This window comes from Prionailurus viverrinus, chromosome A1 (genome assembly GCF_022837055.1).
Source record: "Prionailurus viverrinus isolate Anna chromosome A1, UM_Priviv_1.0, whole genome shotgun sequence".
In the NCBI taxonomy this organism is placed as follows: Eukaryota; Metazoa; Chordata; class Mammalia; order Carnivora; family Felidae; genus Prionailurus; species Prionailurus viverrinus.
The window spans coordinates 179,257,943-179,278,926 of NC_062561.1; the positions used below are offsets into that span (position 1 = coordinate 179,257,943).

General features: G+C 35.8%; 1 protein-coding gene across 6 annotated transcripts in view; it reads right to left on the bottom strand.

Annotated features, from left to right (window-relative positions):
* The window catches only part of RANBP17 (RAN binding protein 17), a 339,120-nt gene that overhangs the window by 277,750 nt on the left and 40,386 nt on the right, over positions 1-20,984 (bottom strand). For all 6 annotated transcript variants that reach the window (XR_007148529.1, XM_047842084.1, XM_047841836.1 and 3 more), the window contains one exon: positions 20,168-20,361. Coding sequence is in view for 5 of the 6 variants with exons in the window: in XM_047842084.1 (XP_047698040.1) it covers positions 20,168-20,361 (194 nt within the window). In the remaining variant the exon portion in view is untranslated. The remainder of the gene's footprint in view (positions 1-20,167; positions 20,362-20,984) is intronic.

The window sequence follows — 20,984 nt, forward strand, 5'->3', positions numbered from 1 at the left end:
AAACACAAAAAAACTGTAAAGTAAAAAAAAAATATATTCCAAGTAAAACACATTCATGTACTTTCCTATGTGGCACGTTCTGCTATAGGGATATAACTAAATAGGTGTGTGTCTAGGGTAGGCTGAAAAGGGAGAGAATCCATGCCCAAAGGATTGAACCTAGTGAGAGACAGATAACGGGGAAAAATGATTTCTTCAGTACAGCTGATGAGTATCAGTCCAATAATAGAAAAATAAAAGATACTAAATACAGGACATGAATTTCTCAAATTTAAGTTTTTTTTTTATTTTTTAATTCCTTTTATTCTGTGACTTTGAAATTAAGGCTTGTATATCAAAAAATGCTATGCAGAAATAGCATGAGATCAATTGTGAGCATTTTTTTTTTCTGAAATTATGGTAAATTCTGAATGGAGGTTTGTTTATTCAGAGGAAAAATAAAATGTTTATTTACTCTCCTTGTTTTTGGAAACAGTGACTTCTATTATACAACAAACAACAAAGCAGGCATTTCTTAACCTTAGAAACTTAACAACCACTGCCTGAATAAATTAGGATTAGTGTTAGAAATCAACAACGGAATATAAAGGCATTATTTTTAAGCTATCAAACATAATTTTCATATTTAACTGACTGAGAAGTAGTATTTCTCATACACATCCTTTCCCTAAACCTCAACAATTTTAGACTGACAGTATTCAAAATAATAAATGGTACTTTGGTTACAGAATTCTGTCCACAAAGTTTAAAGAACCATGTAAATCCGTAAATCGAAATTACATTTAGAAATTTAAATATCCAATAAACAAGTTTCATATCTACACATTTGTTTTGAATATCATCTTTATAATGAGACTAAATTTCCATTATAATTTTCCATTTTTCTATTTATTCTGAAATGTTCAGGGCACTTGTTTTAGCAGCTGTTCAAGCAAAGAACATTTTTTCCTTTAACAAAATAATTATTGCTGTAATAATCTGTAATTATGGTTTATAACTGCAATAATCCCAAAGAAATCAGTCATTACCATAGATCACAAGTAATCGTTAACTACTGTTAATGACCTATTTCTTAGGGATTATTGTTTTTGTAAACCATGACCATATCACCACAAATATGGAAGAGCAAGACAATATAATACAAATGAGATCATAATATAATAATAAACTTATTTTGTAACATTAAAAGCCATTAAGCATCTAAATTAAAGCACACATAACGAGAGCATATAATTTTCTTTGTTCAACACTAACTGAAGTGTTTAGTCTGCACAAAAGAAATTGAACACCGCTACATACAACAGTATAAACTAGAGCCACATTAGGCATTTTTTTTGTAATACAAAACAATTATTTTTAAGTAGACCAGAGATATCTTTGAAAGTAGATTCCTTCCCACTGACTTTTTGTTTTTCTTATTTATTTATTTTTTTTTACCATTTATTTATTTTCTAGAGACAGAGAGAGACAGAGTGTCCGTGGGGAAGGGGCAGAGAGAGGAGACGGAGAATCTGAAGCAGGCTCCAGGCTCTGAGCTGTCAGCGCAGAACCCAACGCGGGGCTGGAACCCTGCTTAACTGACTGAGCTACCCAGGTGCCCCACCCCACTGCCTTTTTACCAAAAAAAAAAAAAAAAAAAAAGCAGCAAGGAAACAAATGTTAAAAATTTTCTATGTATTGAGCATTAGACACTGAATTATTATTAAAAACACATAGTATATCTTATAAAAACTCTGAATTTATATTAATCAAGAATCAGGTCTGACTTCATTCACTAGATACCCCTATTTAATAGCAATAAATTATTACATTGACATTAATTCCATTCACATATCTCAAAACAGCTATATTTTCATTTGGTATCCTTTTGTAGGAAAACAGGTATTTGATTCTACATCTGAATTTTTTTACATTGTAATATAATATTTGCTATATCTGAAGCTATATGTAATGGATATGAAGTATAATAAAATAAACACCAGTGAACTCCCTATCCAACTTAAGAACCAAGGCTTTACCAATATAGTCACACCTACCTTCATACTCCTCCCCTAGCTTATCCCCTTACCTGCCACCCGAGAGGTAACCATGATCCTGTATTTGGTGCTTATTATTCTCTTGAATTTTTTTTCTCATTTTACCACTTAGGCATATATTCCTAAAACAATATATTTTTAGTCTCACTTGTTTGGGGCTTTATTAAGTGTCTCACACTATATACAGTTTCCTGAAAATTGCTTTATTTCACCACCTATCCTATCTCTGAAATTCATCATAAGTATACCTGTACTTCATTCCATTTTACTGTTACATATTACTCTATTGTGTAACCATTATGATCTGTTTATTCATTTTAATGGTTATGGGTATTCGAGCTGTTTCCACTTTGTGTCCTTAGGAACAATTAGACTATGAATATTTTCACACATGTCCTCTTGTGTAGAAGAGATTTTCTAGAGGACATACCTAAGAGTGGAAGGGCCAAGTCAGCAGGGATTCAAATGTTCCACTTAGCAAAATAACACCAAATTGATTTCCATTCCATTTCTGATTGATTTACTTTATACTCCTACCACAAGTATATAAGAACTCCCTTTGATCTACATTCTCCTATATGATTTGTTACTTTTGCCAATTTACTGGGAGTAACATGGTATCTCATGTGCCTTAGAAGATACCCAAGTGTATAGAGTTCGTTTATTATTATTTTCGCCATTAGTTTTAATTGCAAGTTAGTAACAATGTGGACTCTGATGCTATGTGACTGAAATTTGTTAAGACTTGCTTTATATACAAATAACTTGATCAACTTTTAAAAACTGAGATACAATTGACATATCAGTTACAAGTGTAAAACATATGATTTGATATTTATATATATTAGGAAATGATTACCACAGTAAGTCTAGTTAACATCCATCACCTCACATAGTCACCAAATTTTTTTTATGGTGAGGACTTTAAAGATTTACTGGCCCCAAAACTTGCAAGTACTATTAACTATACAGTACTATTAACTAACAGTACTATTAACTATAGTCATCATGCTGTCCATTACATCCCCATGACATTTATTTTTTAACTGCAAGTTTCTATCTTTTGACCACCTTTACCCATTTTGCCCACTCCCCACTCCCTCCTCTGACAATCACCACTCTGTTCTCTGTATCTATAAGTTCAGTTTTTTGTTATGTTTTACTTCCAGATTCTATGTATAAGTGCGATCATATGGTTATTAATCTTTCTCTGACTTATTTCATTTAGCATAATGCCCTCAAGATCCATCTTTGCTGTCACAAATGACAAGATTTCTTTCCTTTTTATGGCTGAATAATAGTCCATTATATATATATATATATATATATATATATATATATATATATATACATACACACACACACACACACACACACACACACACACACACACACACAGTTTTTCTCCATTCATCCATCAATGGACATTTAGATTGCTTTCATGTCCTGGCTACCATAAACAAAGCTGCAATAGACACAGGGGTGTAGATTATCTTTTCAAGTTAGTGTTTTTTGTTTTCTTTGAGTAAATACACAGAAGTAGAACTGCTGGATCATATCGTAGCTTGATCTTTAATTTTTTGAGAACTACCATCCGTTTTCCATAGCGGCTGCACCAATTTACATTCCCACTGACAGTGTACAATGGTTGCCTTTTCTTCACATCTTTGTCAACACGTTTTCTCTTGTCTTTTGGATAAAAGCCATTCTAACAGGTGTGAGGTGGTCTCTCATTGATTTGCTTTTCCCTGATGTTTAGTGATGTTGAATGCCTTTTGATGTACCTGTTGTTGCTGAGTTATATTAGTTCTTTTTTTATTTTTTATTTATTTTTTTATTTAAAAAAAAATTTTTTTTTCAACTTTTTTAATTTATTTTTGGGACAGAGAGAGACAGAGCATGAACAGGGGAGGGGCAGAGAGAGAGGGAGACACAGAATCGGAAACAGGCTCCAGGCTCCGAGCCATCAGCCCAGAGCCTGACGCGGGGCTCGAACTCACGGACCGCGAGATCGTGACCCGGCCGATGTCGGACGCTTAACCGACTGCGCCACCCAGGCACCCCGAGTTATATTAGTTCTTTACATATTTTGGGTATTAACCTTTCATCAGATATATGTTTGCAAATATCTTCTCCCATTGGGTAGGTTACTTTTTCATTTTGCTGATGAAAACTTTTAATGAAGAACTTCAGCAAAGATTTACTGGTAGAAAACATTTCTGGTTTTCTACTGGTAGAAAATGTCTTTTGTTCATCCTTGTTCTTGAAAGATACTTCAGCTAACATGTAATTATAGGATTGTTGTTATTTTGGCACAATTTTTAAAAAATAATATTCTACCATCTTCTGGCTTACATTTTTACTGTTGAGAAGTGAGTTTATCAGTCTATTTCATACTTTCCAAGCAGCTTTTGAGATTTTCTGTCTTTGGGACTATGTAGTCTGACTAAAATGCTGTTTTTTGGTTTTGGCTGATAAACGTTGGGTTTGCTATACTGGTGGATTCATGTCTTCATTCAGAAAAACTCTCAGACAGAGTATCTTCAGTTATTGCCTCTGTTCCATCTTCTCTATTCTGTTTTCCTGGGACTGAATTTGATATCCTGAACTTTCATCCCATCCTTTAATTTCTCTTTTAATTTTCTCACTTTCCTGGTTTCTCCACTTTCTTGAAAATTTCTTCAAACCTAACTGCCAACTTGAGAATTCTTTTCTCAGCTAGATCTAACTTACTGTTCAATACATTCATTAAATTTCAGGTCACAAAAATTTGTCTTCAATAATAAAGATTTTACTTGAGTCTTCTTCAGTCTGTCTGGTCATTTTTCATATTCTTTTTTGCTCATTTGTGATTCTATTTTTTTTTATTTCTTTACACATTTCATACAGAATTATTTTACATTCCTATCCAATTATAGTATCTTAAGTCCTCTGGGAGGTCCAAATAGAATATACAATTTATTGTTTCTCTCAATGCTCATTCATGATGTCTTGTTTCATTATTTGTGTGCTCACTATTTTTTAAATTATGAACACTCATTTGGTTGATCTTAATCTGCAGGATTCTCAAGGCCCTAAATTATGGTTGCTATTTGTCAGAGAAGATTTTAATTTACTATTTTGCTGGAAGCCAATGGGCTCTAATAATTTGGGACCACTTTATCCCCTTTGAAGCGTCCAACTTAATAGAAGAATCTTAAGTTCAGTACACCTACCTTGCTACTGGCCTAAGGCTTTGCCACCAATTTAATCACTGCTGTTGATAATTTGCCTTTGAAAGCAATACTGCCTTTTGCCCTTGTTTGCTATTGACTAGTTCCATTCTGGTTAAAGTTCTTTTTTTTTTTTTTTTTTTTTTTTTTTGAGAGAGAGAAATAATGAGAAGAGGTGGGGGGACAGAGGAGTGTAGAGCAGCACAGGGGAGGAGAAGAAACGTCAAAAACTTCATGAACTTATTTCAAGCCCAGCAATGCATTAAAAAGTTTATCCAGGAGCTGTTTTGCAGCTGAAAAGCCTTTCAGAGCATCAAGCTGACCACAATGAAGTGAAAACTACTAATTCTTTACTATTAAAGAAGCAAACACTATTTGGGATATAAACTAAAAAGAAAAATATGATTTTATTGGTAGCTGGCCAAACACAAACCAAATTATAACATAACATAATCTGAATTAATGTAGAAAACAAATCTGAAAAGATACTACATGGGATAGCATTGAGTCATTAGACAAAAACAAAGTTTTAAAAATACTACAACACAGGCTTAAAGGGCAACCACAGCTATAAAAAGATACTTAACTAAAAACACAAGGAGGGATGAAAATTTAGCCTGTGCGCTACTCACCATTCTGTGCACTCTATGTTACATCTGTATTTGTCTAATTTGCACAAAGGCACCAAATGTACTTCTGAGCTGATGAAGTAAAATAAATACTCAAAGGCCAAAAAAATGTGAGGGCTAAAATTTAGAGACATAAGCATGGAAACAACTAGAGAACTTGAATTTTTCCCTGAAGGCCAACGGAAAGCCTAGAGTATGCCCAATGTGAGGAGTCCAACAAGAAACTCACTCTTAGTGAAAAAAAAAAAAAAAAAAAAAAGGAACTGGGGGGGAAAAAAACCTGCCCTTCACAGAGAAAGACAATAGAGAAACTTTTCTGACCTGACTTTAACATGAGGTAGAGCGGAGGAAAAAACTCTCAAGTCAGACCTTGCATGATTTGCAGCCTTACTAGACTACCAGTATGATATAAAGAACCTCATTCTAAGGAACTAGTTCACATGGTGTTGAGTTGGTAGACCCCCTCCACCCCATTTAGTTAATGGACTAAACACTCCAGTTATAAGACAAGATGGTCAGAATAGGTTTTTTAAACAGGAAGAACAATATACTGTCTGAGAGATGTACTTTAAATATCAAGACACAGACAGATTGAAAGTAAATGGATGGAGAAGGATATACCGTGTAAATGGAAAGCGTAAGAAGGCACTGGCTATGGTAATATCTGATAAGACACATTTCAAGATTAAAGAATCAATTAACAGAAAAGACAAAACAATTATAGATGTCTATACTTATAGATGTCTTACTTCTATAGAAGCAAAAATTGACAATTAAAAGTAGTATAGCAAATTCCACAATCATATTTGGAGATTATACCACCTCTCTCTGTAAATAATAGAAACAGATCAAAACAAAACAAAAAATCAGTAAAGACAAAGAATATCTGAACAACACTAGACACCATCTTGACTTAATTTCTATTTACAAATTGATATCCCAAATGGTAAAGTACATCTTATTTTCAAGGGTACATGGTATGTTTACCAGGACACACTATAGGCTAGGTCATAAAAAAAGTCTCAATAAATTTAAAAGGTTTGAAATCCCAGAAAATAGTATTTGACCAAGGTAGAATTAAATTAGAAATCAGTAACAATAAGACAACTAAGAAAACCCCAAATATTTGGAAATAAAAGGCATACACTTGTCAAATAATCCATGCATTAATATAGAAATACAGATTGGAAAATATTTTTAACTAAATGATTACAAAAATAAAGCATCAAAATTCATGAGATGCAACTAAAACAATACTTAACAATGACATTTATAACTTTAAATGTTTTTATTAGAAAAATACAAAAATCTAGGGGCGCTGGGTGGCTCAGTCGGATGAGCGTCCGACTTCAGCCCAGGTCATGATCTCGCGGTCCGTGAGTTCGAGCCCTGCGTCGGGCTCTGTGCTGACAGGTCGGAGCCCGGAGCCTGTTTCAGATTCTGTGTCTCCCTCTCTCTCTCTGACCCTCCCCTGTTCATGCTGTGTCTCTCTCTGTCTCAAAAATAAATAAACATTTAAAAAAATTTTTAAAAAAATACAAAAATCTAAAACTCAAAGATGTGAAACCTTTATCTAAAAATGGGTGGGGGGGGGAGGGGTGGAGAGAGACCAAATAAAATCAAATGTATATAACAGACAATAATAAAACTAAAACAGCTTATGAAATAAAAACTGAACAAACAATAAAGAAAATCAACGAAACTAAAAGTTGGTTCTTTGAAAAGATTAACAAAATTGATAAATATCTAAGGGAGAAAGAAAAATAGGCAACAACTGTCATTATCAAAAATGAGAGATGGGTGGGTAAAATGGGTAAACAAGGTCAAAAAATAAAAAACTCCAGTTATAAACTAAGTCATCGGGATGCAATGTACAACATGTTGACTATGGTTAATACTGTACTGCATATCGGGAAGCTGATAAGAGGGCAGATCTTAAAAGTTTTCATCACAAGAAGAAAATAATTTTGTAACTATGTATGGTGACAGATGTTAACTAAGACTTACTATGATGATCATGTCACATTATGTACAAATATCAAATCATTATGTTGTACACCTGAAAATAGTAACACTGCATGTTAAGTATACTTCCGTTAAAAGAGAAAGAATGAAGGGAAATCATTTCAGAGCCTATAGACAGTAAGAGAATAATAACAGGGGTGCCTGGGTGGCTCAGTCTGTTAAGTGACCTGCTCTTGATTTCACCCAGGTCATAATCTCATGGTTTATGAGTCTGAGCCCATGTTGGGCTCCACGCTGATAGCATGGAGCCGGCTTGGGATTCTCTCTCTCCCAGTCTGCCAGTTCCCCACTCACATTCGTTCGTTCTCTCTCTCTCTTTTTTAATAAAGTTAAAAAAAAGTAACAGAATATAAAAAATAACTATTGCAATAAATTTTAAAATGCGATAAAGTCTTTGAAAGATACAAATGACTAAGTTAGGCACTTAGAAAATTTGAATAGTCCTATATCAATTAAAAAATTTGAATTTGTAATTCTAAACCTTCTAGGCCCACTGACTTTGCTGGTGAATTCTATCACACTTTTAACAAAGAAATAATATTAATGGTACACAAACTCTTTCAGAAGATAAAGAAAGAAGAGGAAATGCTCCTTGACTCATTTTATGAGGCTAGTATTACCCTGTTAACAAAACCAGGCAAAGTCATCACAAGAAAACTACAGATAAATATCGTTCATGAACATCAATGTAAAATAAGAAATTTTTTACAAATGGAATCTAACATTATATAAAGGAACATTATATTATATAATAAGAAAGTAGGATATACCTTGGGAATGTAAAGCTGGCTTAACACAGAAAAATCAATCAATGTAATTCACTATATTAGTAAAAAAGCAGAAAAAAAATGGGTCATTTGAATAGGTGGATAAAAAGCATTAAAAAAAAAAATCAATGCACCACTCAGTATAAATAGCCAGAGGAACAGAAGGGAAATTCCTCAAAATTATTATGAACATCTTTTTTAAAACCTACAGATAACATCCTACTCAATGGTGAAAGGCTCAATGCTTTAGATGTACAAACAGAAACAAGGCCAGACTACCCACTCTTCCCTTTTTATTCAACATTGTACCAGAGGCCCTACCAGTGGAATAAGGCAAGAAAAAGAAATAAAAGGCTTAAAGACAAGATATAAAACTGTCTTTATTTGCAGATGACATGATCTTATATAACAATCCAAAAGAATCTACAAAAAAGCTATTGGAATAAGTAAATTTAGCAAAGTCATAGGACACAAAGAGAAAAATCAATTCTGGTTGTATAGAATAGCAGAGAATGATTATAAAATTTACAACCACATCAAAAATACATAGGAATAAATTTAGTGAAACATTTTTAATACCTATGTGCTGAAAGCAATCAAACATTGCAAAGAAAATTAAGGGACACCTATGTACGTGGAGCAACAGACCATGTCCACAAACTGGAAGACTCAATATTGTGAAGATGGCCCAATTGATGCATAGATTGAGGCAATCCCAATCAAATTCTAGTGAGACTTTTTAAAGAAATTAACAAGCTGATGCTAAAATTAATAAAGAAAGGCAAAAGATTGAGAACAGACACAACTATTTTGAGACAGAAGAATGAGACAGTTAGATTACCTGATTTCAAGACTTACAAAATTACAGTAACCGAGACAGTATAACACTGACATAAGGACAGACATACTGATCAACGGTAGAGAATAGAGTCCAGTAATAAACCCTAGCCCTTTATAACCAATGGATTTTTGACAAAGGTGTTACAATAATTCAGTGGGGGAAAAGATAGTTGTTACAGCAAATGGTGCTAGAACAACTATATAACTGTATGGGCTGGGGATGGGGCCTTACCCCCAACTCACACTATTCACAAAAGTTAATGCCAGGAAGTTCACAAATGTAAACATAATAGCTAAAACTATTAAACCTCTAGAAGAAAATACAGAAGAACATCTCTGTGACTTGCACTGCACAGGATTTCGTAAATACAAGAAGCATAAGCCAGAAAGAAACAATTGAAAAGGTAGATCATCAACATTTAAAACTTCTGCTCTTTGAAAAACAGTTGAAGAGAAACGACAGAGAGAAAAATACTTGCAAACATTTATGTGAAAAAGAAATTATATACAGAATATGTAAAACAGTCCTACAATTCCAATAAGAATACATATAAAAGAACAATCTAATTTAAAAATAGACAAAAGTTTCGGCAAGATGGCGGCTTAGGAGGACGCTGGGCTCACCGCACGTCCTGCTGATCACTTAGATTCCATCTACACCTGCCTAAATAACCCAGAAAACAACAGAGGATTAGCAGAACGGAGTCGCCGGAGCCAAACGCAGACGAGAGGCCCGAGGAAGAGGGTAGGAAGGGCGGCGAGGCGGTGCGCGCTCCACGGACTGGCGGGAGGGAGCCGGGGCGGAGGGGCGGCTCGCCGGCCAAGCAGAGCCCCCGAGTCTGGCTGGCAAAAGCGGAGGGGCCGGGCGGACTGTGTTCCGACAGCAAGCACGACTTAGCGTCTGGGAGGTCATAAGTTAACAGCTCTGCTCGGAAAGCGGGAAGGCTGGAGGACAAAGGGAGGGAGAGCTGCTGAGCCCCCTGACAACAGAGCTCAGTTTGGTGGGGAACAAAGGCGCTCGCCAGCGCCATCTCCCCCGCCCATCCCCCAGCCGAAATCCCAAAGAGAACCGGTTCCTGCCAGGGAACTTGCTCGCTCCGCGCAAACACCCAACTCTGCGCTTCTGCGGAGCCAAACCTCCCGCAGCGGATCTGACTCCCTCCCGATGCCACAGGGCCCCTCCTGAAGTGGATCACCTAAGGAGAAGCGATCTAAGCCTGCCCCTCCTGCCCCCGTGCACCTTGGCTACCCACCCCAGCTAATACGCCAGATCCCCAGCATCACAAGCCTGGCAGGGTGCAAGTAGCCCAGACGAGCCACACCACCCCACAGTGAATCCCGCCCCTAGGAGAGGGGAAGAGAAGGCACACACCAGCCTGACTGTGGCCCCAGCGGTGGGCTGGGGGCAGACATCAGGTCTGACTGCGGCCCCGCCCACCAACTCCAGTTATACACCACAGCACAGGGGAAGTGCCCTGCAGGTCCTCACCACGCCAGGGACTATCCAAAATGACCAAGCGGAAGAATTCCCCTCAGAAGAATCTCCAGGAAATAACAACAGCTAATGAGCTGATCAAAAAGGATTTAAATAATATAACAGAAAGTGAATTTAGAATAATAGTCATAAAATTAATCGCTGGGCTTGAAAACAGTATACAGGACAGCAGAGAATCTCTTGCTACAGAGATCAAGGGACTAAGGAACAGACACGAGGAGCTGAAAAACGCTTTAAACGAAATGCATAACAAAATGGAAACCACCACAGCTCGGCTTGAAGAGGCAGAGGAGAGAATAGGTGAACTAGAAGATAAAGTTATGGAAAAAGAGGAAGCTGAGAAAAAGAGAGATAAAAAAATCCAGGAGTATGAGGGGAAAATTAGAGAACTAAGTGATGCACTAAAGAGAAATAATATACGCATAATTGGTATCCCAGAGGAGGAAGAGAGAGGGAAAGGTGCTGAAGGGGTACTTGAAGAAATAATAGCTGAGAACTTCCCTGAACTGGGGAAGGAAAAAGGCATTGAAATCCAAGAAGCACAGAGAACTCCCTTCAGACGTAACTTGAATCGATCTTCTGCACGACATATCATAGTGAAACTGGCAAAATACAAGGATAAAGAGAAAATTCTGAAAGCAGCAAGGGGTAAACGTGCCCTCACATATAAAGGGAGACCTATAAGACTCGTGACTGATCTCTCTTTTGAAACTTGGCAGGCCAGAAAGAATTGGCACGAGATTTTCAGGGTGCTAGACAGAAAAAATATGCAGCCGAGAATCCTTTATCCAGCAAGTCTGTCATTTAGAATAGAAGGAGAGATAAAGGTCTTCCCAAACAAACAAAAACTGAAGGAATTTGTCACCACTAAACCAGCCCTACAAGAGATCCTAAGGGGGACCCTGTGAGACAAAGTCCCAGAGACATCACTACAAGCATAAAACATACAGACATCACAATGACTCTAAACCCGTATTTTTCTATAATAACACTGAATGTAAATGGATTAAATGCGCCAACCAAAAGACATAGGGTATCAGAATGGATAAAAAAACAAGACCCATCTATTTGCTGTCTACAAGAGACTCATTTTAGACCTGAGGACACCTTTAGATTGAGAGTGAGGGGATGGAGAACTATTTATCATGCTACTGGAAGCCAAAAAAAAGCTGGAGTAGCCATACTTATATCAGACAAACTAGACTTTAAATTAAAGGCTGTAACAAGAGATGAAGAAGGACATTATATAATAGTTACAGGGTCTATCCATCAGGAAGAGCTAACAATTATAAATGTCTATGCGCCGAACACCAGAGCCCCCAAATATATAAAACAATTACTCATAAACCTAAGCAACCTTATTGATAAGAATGTGGTAATTGCAGGGGACTTTAACACCCCACTTACAGAAATGGATAGATCATCTAGACACACGGTCAATAAAGAAACAAGGGCCCTGAATGACACATTGGATCAGATGGACTTGACAGATATATTTAGAACTCTGCATCCCAAAGCAACAGAATATACTTTCTTTTCGAGTGCACATGGAACATTCTCCAAGATAGATCATATACTGGGTCACAAAACAGCCCTTCATAAGTTTACAAGAATTGAAATTATACCATGCTTACTTTCAGACCACAATGCTATGAAGCTTGAAATCAACTACAGAAAAAAGTCTGGAAAACCTCCAAAAGCATGGAGGTTAAAGAACACCCTACTAACGAATGAGTGGGTCAACCAGGCAATTAGAGAAGAAATTAAAAAATATATGGAAACAAACGAAAATGAAAATACAACAATCCAAACGCTTTGGGACGCAGCGAAGGCAGTCCTGAGAGGAAAATACATTGCCATCCAGTCCTATCTCAAGAAACAAGAAAAATCCCAAATACAAACTCTAACAGCACACCTAAAGGAACTAGAGGCAGAACAGCAAAGGCAGCCTAAACCTAGCAGAAGAAGAGAAATAATAAAGGTCAGAGCAGAAATAAACAATATAGAAACTAAAAAAACTGTAGAGCAGATCAACGAAACCAAGAGTTGGTTTTTTGAAAAAATAAACAAAATTGACAAACCTCTAGCCAGGCTTCTCAAAAAGAAAAGGGAGATGACCCAAATAGATAAAATCATGAATGAAAATGGAATTATTACAACCAATCCCTCAGAGATACAAGCAATTATCAGGGAATACTATGAAAAATTATATGCCAACAAACTGGACAACCTGGAAGAAATGGACAAATTCCTGAACACCCACACGCTTCCAAAACTCAATCAGGAGGAAATAGAAAGCTTGAACAGACCCATAACCAGCGAAGAAATTGAATCGGTTATCAAAAATCTCCCAACAAATAAGAGTCCAGGACCAGATGGCTTCCCAGGGGAGTTCTACCAGACGTTTAAAGCAGAGATAATACCTATCCTTCTCAAGCTATTCCAAGAAATAGAAAGGGAAGGAAAACTTCCAGACTCATTCTATGAAGCCAGTATTACTTTGATTCCTAAACCAGACAGAGACCCAGTAAAAAAAGAGAACTACAGGCCAATATCCCTGATGAATATGGATGCAAAAATTCTCAATAAGATACTAGCAAATCGAATTCAACGGCATATAAAAAGAATTATTCACCATGATCAAGTGGGATTCATTCCTGGGATGCAAGGCTGGTTCAACATTCGCAAATCAATCAACGTGATACATCACATTAACAAAAAAAAAGAGAAGAACCATATGATCCTGTCAATCGATGCAGAAAAGGCCTTCGACAAAATCCAGCACCCTTTCTTAATAAAAACCCTTGAGAAAGTCGGGATAGAAGGAACATACTTAAAGATCATAAAAGCCATTTATGAAAAGCCCACAGCTAACATCATCCTCAACGGGGAAAAACTGAGAGCTTTTTCCCTGAGATCAGGAACACGACAAGGATGCCCACTCTCACCGCTGCTGTTTAACATAGTGCTGGAAGTTCTAGCATCAGCAATCAGACAACAAAAGGAAATCAAAGGCATCAAAATTGGCAAAGATGAAGTCAAGCTTTCGCTTTTTGCAGATGACATGATATTATACATGGAAAATCCGATAGACTCCACCAAAAGTCTGCTAGAACTGATACATGAATTCAGCAAAGTTGCAGGATACAAAATCAATGTACAGAAATCAATTGCATTCTTATACACTAACAATGAAGCAACAGAAAGACAAATAAAGAAACTGATCCCATTCATAATTGCACCAAGAAGCATAAAATACCTAGGAATAAATCTAACCAAAGATGTAAAGGATCTGTATGCTGAAAATTATAGAAAGCTTATGAAGGAAATTGAAGAAGATTTAAAGAAATGGAAAGACATTCCCTGCTCATGGATTGGAAAAATAAATATTGTCAAAATGTCAATACTACCCAAAGCTATCTACACATTCAATGCAATCCCAATCAAAATTGCACCAGCATTCTTCTCAAAACTAGAACAAGCAATCCTAAAATTCATATGGAACCACAAAAGGCCCCGAATAGCCAAAGGAATTTTGAAGAAGAAGACCAAAGCAGGAGGCATCACAATCCCAGACTTTAGCCTCTACTACAAAGCTGTCATCATCAAGACAGCATGGTATTGGCACCAGAACAGACACATAGACCAATGGAATAGAATAGAAACCCCAGAACTAGACCCACAAACGTATGGCCAACTCATCTTTGACAAAGCAGGAAAGAACATCCAATGGAAAAAAGACAGCCTCTTTAACAAATGGTGCTGGGAGAATTGGACAGCAACATGCAGAAGGTTGAAACTAGACCACTTTCTCACACCATTCACAAAAATAAACTCAAAATAGATAAAGGACCTGAATGTGAGACAAGAAACCATCAAAACCTTAGAGGAGAAAGCAGGAAAAGACCTCTCTGACCTCAGCCGTAGCAATCTCTTCCTCGACACATCCCCAAAGGCAAGGGAATTAAAAGCAAAAGTGAATTACTGGGACCTTATGAAGATAAAAAGCTTCTGCACAGCAAAGGAAACAACCAACAAAACTAAAAGGCAACCAACGGAATGGGAAAAGATATTCGCAAATGACATATCGGACAAAGGGCTAGTATCCAAAATCTATAAAGAGCTCACCAAACTCCACACCCGAAAAACAAATAACCCAGTGAAGAAATGGGCAGAAAACATGAATAGACACTTCTCTAAAGAAGACATCCGGATGGCCAACAGGCACATGAAAAGATGTTCAGCGTCGCTCCTTATCAGGGAAATACAAATCAAAACCACACTCAGGTATCACCTCACGCCAGTCAGAGTGGCCAAAATGAACAAATCAGGAGACTATAGATGCTGGAGAGGATGTGGAGAAACGGGAACCCTCTTGCACTGTTGGTGGGAATGCAAATTGGTGCAGCCACTCTGGAAAGCAGTGTGGAGGTTCCTCAGAAAATTAAAAATAGACCTACCCTATGACCCAGCAATAGCACTGCTAGGAATTTATCCAAGGGATACAGGAGTACTGATGCATAGGGCCACTTGTACCCCAATGTTCATAGCAGCACTCTCAACAATAGCCAAATTATGGAAAGAGCCTAAATGTCCATCAACTGATGAATGGATAAAGAAATTGTGGTTTATATACACAATGGAATATTACGTGGCAATGAGAAAAAATGAAATATGGCCTTTTGTAGCAACGTGGATGGAACTGGAGAGTGTGATGCTAAGTGAAATAAGCCATACAGAGAAAGACAGATACCATATGGTTTCACTCTTATGTGGATCCTGAGAAACTTACCAGGAACCCATGGGGGAGGGGAAGGAAAAAAAAAAAAAAAAGAGGTTAGAGTGGGAGACAGCCAAAGCATAAGAGACTGTTAAAAACCGAGAACTGAGGGTTGATGGAGGGTGGGAGGGAGGGGAGGGTGGGTGATGGGTATTGAGGAGGGCACCTTTTGGGATGAGCACTGGGTGTTGTATGGAAACCAATTTGTCAATAAATTTCATAAAAAAAAAAAAAAAATAAAAATAAAAATAAAAATAGACAAAAAAGGTGAACAAATAGTGCACAAGAAAAGATATATGAATGGCCAAAAAGCACACCACTGTTAAGTATTAGGGACATGCAAATTATAACCACAATGATACACTTTTAGATACCCAGCAGAATGGCTAAGGTTAAGAAGACACTATCAAATCATGATGCAGATGTAGAGAAAATAATGAGAATGGAAAATGGTACTTTGTAAAACAATATAGTAGTATCCTATATATATTTTTTTAACATTTATTCATTTTTGACAGCTATAGCATGAGCGGGGAAGGGGCAGAGAGAGGGAGACACAGAATCTGAAGTAGGTTCCAGGCTCTGAGTTGTCAGCACAGAGCCCGATGCGAGGCTTGAACTCACGAACTGCGTGATCATGACCTGAGCCGAAGTCGGACACTCAACCGACTGAGCCACCCAGGCACCCCAGTAGTATCCTATAATATTAAACATACATTTCTCATATGACCCAGCAATCTGTCTTAGGTATTTACCCAAGAGAAATAAAAATTTAAAAACACACAAAGACTTGTCTGCAAATGTTCATATCACCATTATTCATAATAGCCTCCCAATTGAAAGTGGAACTCAAATGCCCATCACACAGTGGATAGACTATAGTTTTATAGATGGAACTATACTATGGAATACTATGCAGCAATAAAAAGAAACAAAATATTAATATACACAATATATCTGAATGTCAAAAACATTATGCTATGCAAAGTCAACCACAAAAGACTACTTACTGTATGTTTCCATTTATGCAAAAATTTAAAAGAGACAAACCACAATTACAGAAACCAGTGGTTCTCATGTCAAGAGTCAGGGAAAGGGATCAAAGAGCATGAGGAAATTATTTGGAGTGAAGGACATTCTATTTTGAATGTGGTGATAGTTACATGGCTATGAATAACTGTTAAATTCATCAAACAGTACACTCAAAAAAAGAAAGAAAGAAAGAAAGAAAGAAAGAAAGAAAGAAAGAAAGAAAGAAAGAAAAGAAAAAGATATGTGCAACTCTTACCACAGACAAGGAGCTCATTTTTCTAAAATACAAAGAGCTCTTATAAAAAAAAAAATCAATGAGGGGCGCCTGGGTGGCGCAGTCGGTTAAGCGTCCGACTTCAGCCAGGTCACGATCTCGCGGTCCGTGAGTTCGAGCCCTGCGTCGGGCTCTGGGCTGATGGCTCAGAGCCTGGAGCCTGTTTCCAATTCTGTGTCTCCCTCTCTCTCTGCCCCTCCCCCGTTCATGCTCTGTCTCTCTCTGTCCCAAAAATAAATAAACGTTGAAAAAAAAAAAATTAAAAAAAAAAAAAAAAAAAAATCAATGAGAAAAGGACCAACACCCAAAAAACAGCAAAGAAATTAACATGTCATTACAGAAAAACAAGACTAAATAGTCTTAAATAAACTTAATGCCTAACTGATATGAGAATATTAAATTATACTAAGAAACCATTTTTCACCTATAGAATTGCTAAGAATTCAAAAGCCTGGTAAAATTATCCTGTGAAGGCAATATGGAAACACTCCCATAGATAGCTAGCTGGTGGACAAGTAAATTGACATAGTCCTTTCCAAAAGTAATTTGGCAATATCTATAAAAGTTATAAATATTTACCCTTTTAGCCAGTAGTAATTCTACTCTGGGAATTTATCTTCTATATATACTTGTATACACGTAAAATGACATATATACATGGTTAATCTATATGGCATTAATTTTAATAGCTGGAGATGAAAAATAATTCTAATGACTTTCAATGGTAGAAAGAATGATTAAATAATGATACAGTAAGAATAAAATATTATGCATCTATAAAAAATAAGCATTCTCTAAATTTGAAAATAGCTATAAAGTACACTATTAAATGAAAGAAAAAGCAAGAGTAGAACACTAAGGGTGTATACCACATCCTAAGTAAATAAAGAGGGATAAGAATTTATAAATTCATAGTTGTTTGTATATGCATGCAGAAACTTTGAAAATATACGCAAAACTAGTAAAAATTGCTACATAGAGTGAAGAACAAGAGGACAGATCATAGAACTGAAACAGAAACACATTTTAATTTATTTTTTCTGGATAATGGGGACATAGTACCTCTTTAAAAAGATTAGGTGATTTAATTAAAATAAAGTTTGATATGAAAAATAACTAAGAGAATAGATACATTAAAGTGACATGTAAAGGCAGATCACAAACTTGGGGACAATATTTACAATTCAAATCACTAAAGGGTTAGCATCAAAAACACAAAAAGAATTCAATCAGTAAAAGATAAACTAATAATCCAAATGGTGAGTAGAAAACTGAACAAAAATCATAAATATATGTCATTGATAATGACACAAATACCAGTCAACAAACATAAAACAATACTAAACTTCATTAATTATGAGAAAAAACCTAAAATACCCATGAGGTATATTACCTGAACTAGTCTGGTAAAAATTTTAAGTCTAACATTATGAGGTGTTGGCAAAGATCTATGTGAGGGTGGGTGGGTACTAAAGTAGAAAATCACTCTGTAAACGAGTTTGGCATCATTCTACTGAAACTATGTAATGGATATACATAACAATCTTTACACAGCTGCACTCATTCCATTAGCAAAAAGCAGAAAAAATACAAATATCCACTGACAAGAAAATGCATAAATAAATTTGGTATATTCAAACAACAGAACAGGGGCAGTGCAAATCAAGGAACTACAGCCATAGCATCAACACAAACCCTCATAAATGCAATACTGAGGGAAAAAAATAAAGTAAGTTGTAGAATGCAGTTTCATTGTATACAGTTTTATAAGGTTCAGAAATTTGCAAAACCATGAATTATTTCCAGAATATATATATATGTGTGTCTGTATACACCCATACACACACACACACACACACACACACACACACGCAGTACTACTATGAATAACAAAAGGCACTAATTGATACATGCAAAATTCAAGATTCCAAGTATTTTCTGCTGGAAGAAAGGATAGATTTGGACAGAGAAACAATGGGAACAACAAAGATACTGATACTGACCTATTCTTTACGCTGTGTGATGCTGTTTGTTATTGCTAGTCACCATGTCTCAATATATATACACAGCCTTTTGTACGTATTTAATATTTAATAATTTTGAAAACTCTGAAGGAAGAAATCAACCATGAAAAGACTAAAATGCTGCAAAAATATTGCTCCTTAATTTAATTTATAAATAATGAGATCTTAATAAGAGATTATTTGAAGTAGAGGTTAACTACTCCACTATGTAGCCCGTCAGCAGTTCTTTTATGTGTGACTCCAAACACAAAAACAAAAACAGATAATAAAAGACATTTTAAGACATTATATAAAAGTAAAATATAATCTTTTAAACAATGTTTTGAAAAGAGTTTAGATAGGAAATCACGGAGTCTATCATCCCTTACCACTCACTTCCCGAAACAATAAAAGGAAAAAAACATAAAAGAAAAAACATTATGGAACCATAATTAAAGTGTCTTCTTTTAGAAATGGATAAAGTCAGTTCCATTCTCATATTCATTTCATTTTTTAAAAATGTGAAAAATATATTTATTTAATTTTATTCCCTGCAATGTTCCTGAAAGGATTTAAAGGGACATTCAGAAATAAATAAACCCTCCTTCAATAAAGCATTAAAGAAAAATAATGAGGTAAGTGAGGATTCAAATGTAATAGTAAACTAAAGCCATAGTGAAGGATAATACACAAATACAAAACCATAATGAGGTCTCATACAATTTTTTATTGGATGAAATTGGGCTTTGAATTTGCAGTCAACTACAGCAAAGAAGAAAACATGATTAGTTAAAAGATAGTTACAAGTTAATGAACTCTACTCAAATACCATTATCAGCTTTCCTTGATACCGATTCCAGAGAAATACTTCCCATGTATCTTATAAATGAGAACTGAAAATTAACCACCAGGCAACCAAAATACCCAGAAGGCTAACAAAATTAATGGCTTATTAGAGGACGAGGAATTGGGGGAAATACATAAAAATAATTTGCAGTAAAAGTATTAAAGTGATTAATGAAGCTACTTAAAATTCAACATAATACCATATATAGTCATACAAAGTTTACTGACCTTCCTGAATTGCCATGTCCACAGTTATCCCAGAAGCTGAATGAAGAAGCTTTTGGTAATTCTGCGCATTTTGGTCAAACAACTGTACAAGAAGAGTGCACGTCTTTTCATATTCACATCTGCTGACAGTGCACAACTGTTCCAGCTGCTGAAACACAGTAGCAGTGTCATCCAGTGGATCATCTAAATTATCTCTGCAAATATATAAGAACAAGTTCACAGCCAACATTAGGATGTGATATACATTTTTTAAATGTGATAAGCTTCTATTCACTACAAATAAACTTTATGTTAAACAAAAATTCCATTTTGGATAAAGAAAAAGAAGACAAATGGATTGGAAAGTAAGAGATAAAATACCTATGTTCGAAGACGACATGATTGTACACATGAAAAATCCCAAAGAAACCATAAAACAAGCTACGATTACTTACAGATGAGTTTACCGAGTTCCTAGCATAACAGGGTCAATATACAAAACTCAACCACATTACTAAATACTAGCAATGAACAATTGGAACTTGACATTTAAAAAACTGCATGTTCCAAAGAAATCAGAAAAAAATCTAATTCATTAAACCTAATTAAACATATATAAAAGTTGAAGGCTTAATACAACACAACACTAAGCAAAGAAATCACAAAAGAGCTAAATAAATTAAAAGATAAACATGATTATTGACTGAAAGACCTGATACTGCCGAGGTATCAATTCTTCCCCCAGGTTAATCTACAAATTTAAAGCAATCCTAATCAAAATCTCAGCAAGATTTTTTATAGATACAAGATAATCCTAAAGTTTACATGGGAAAGCAAA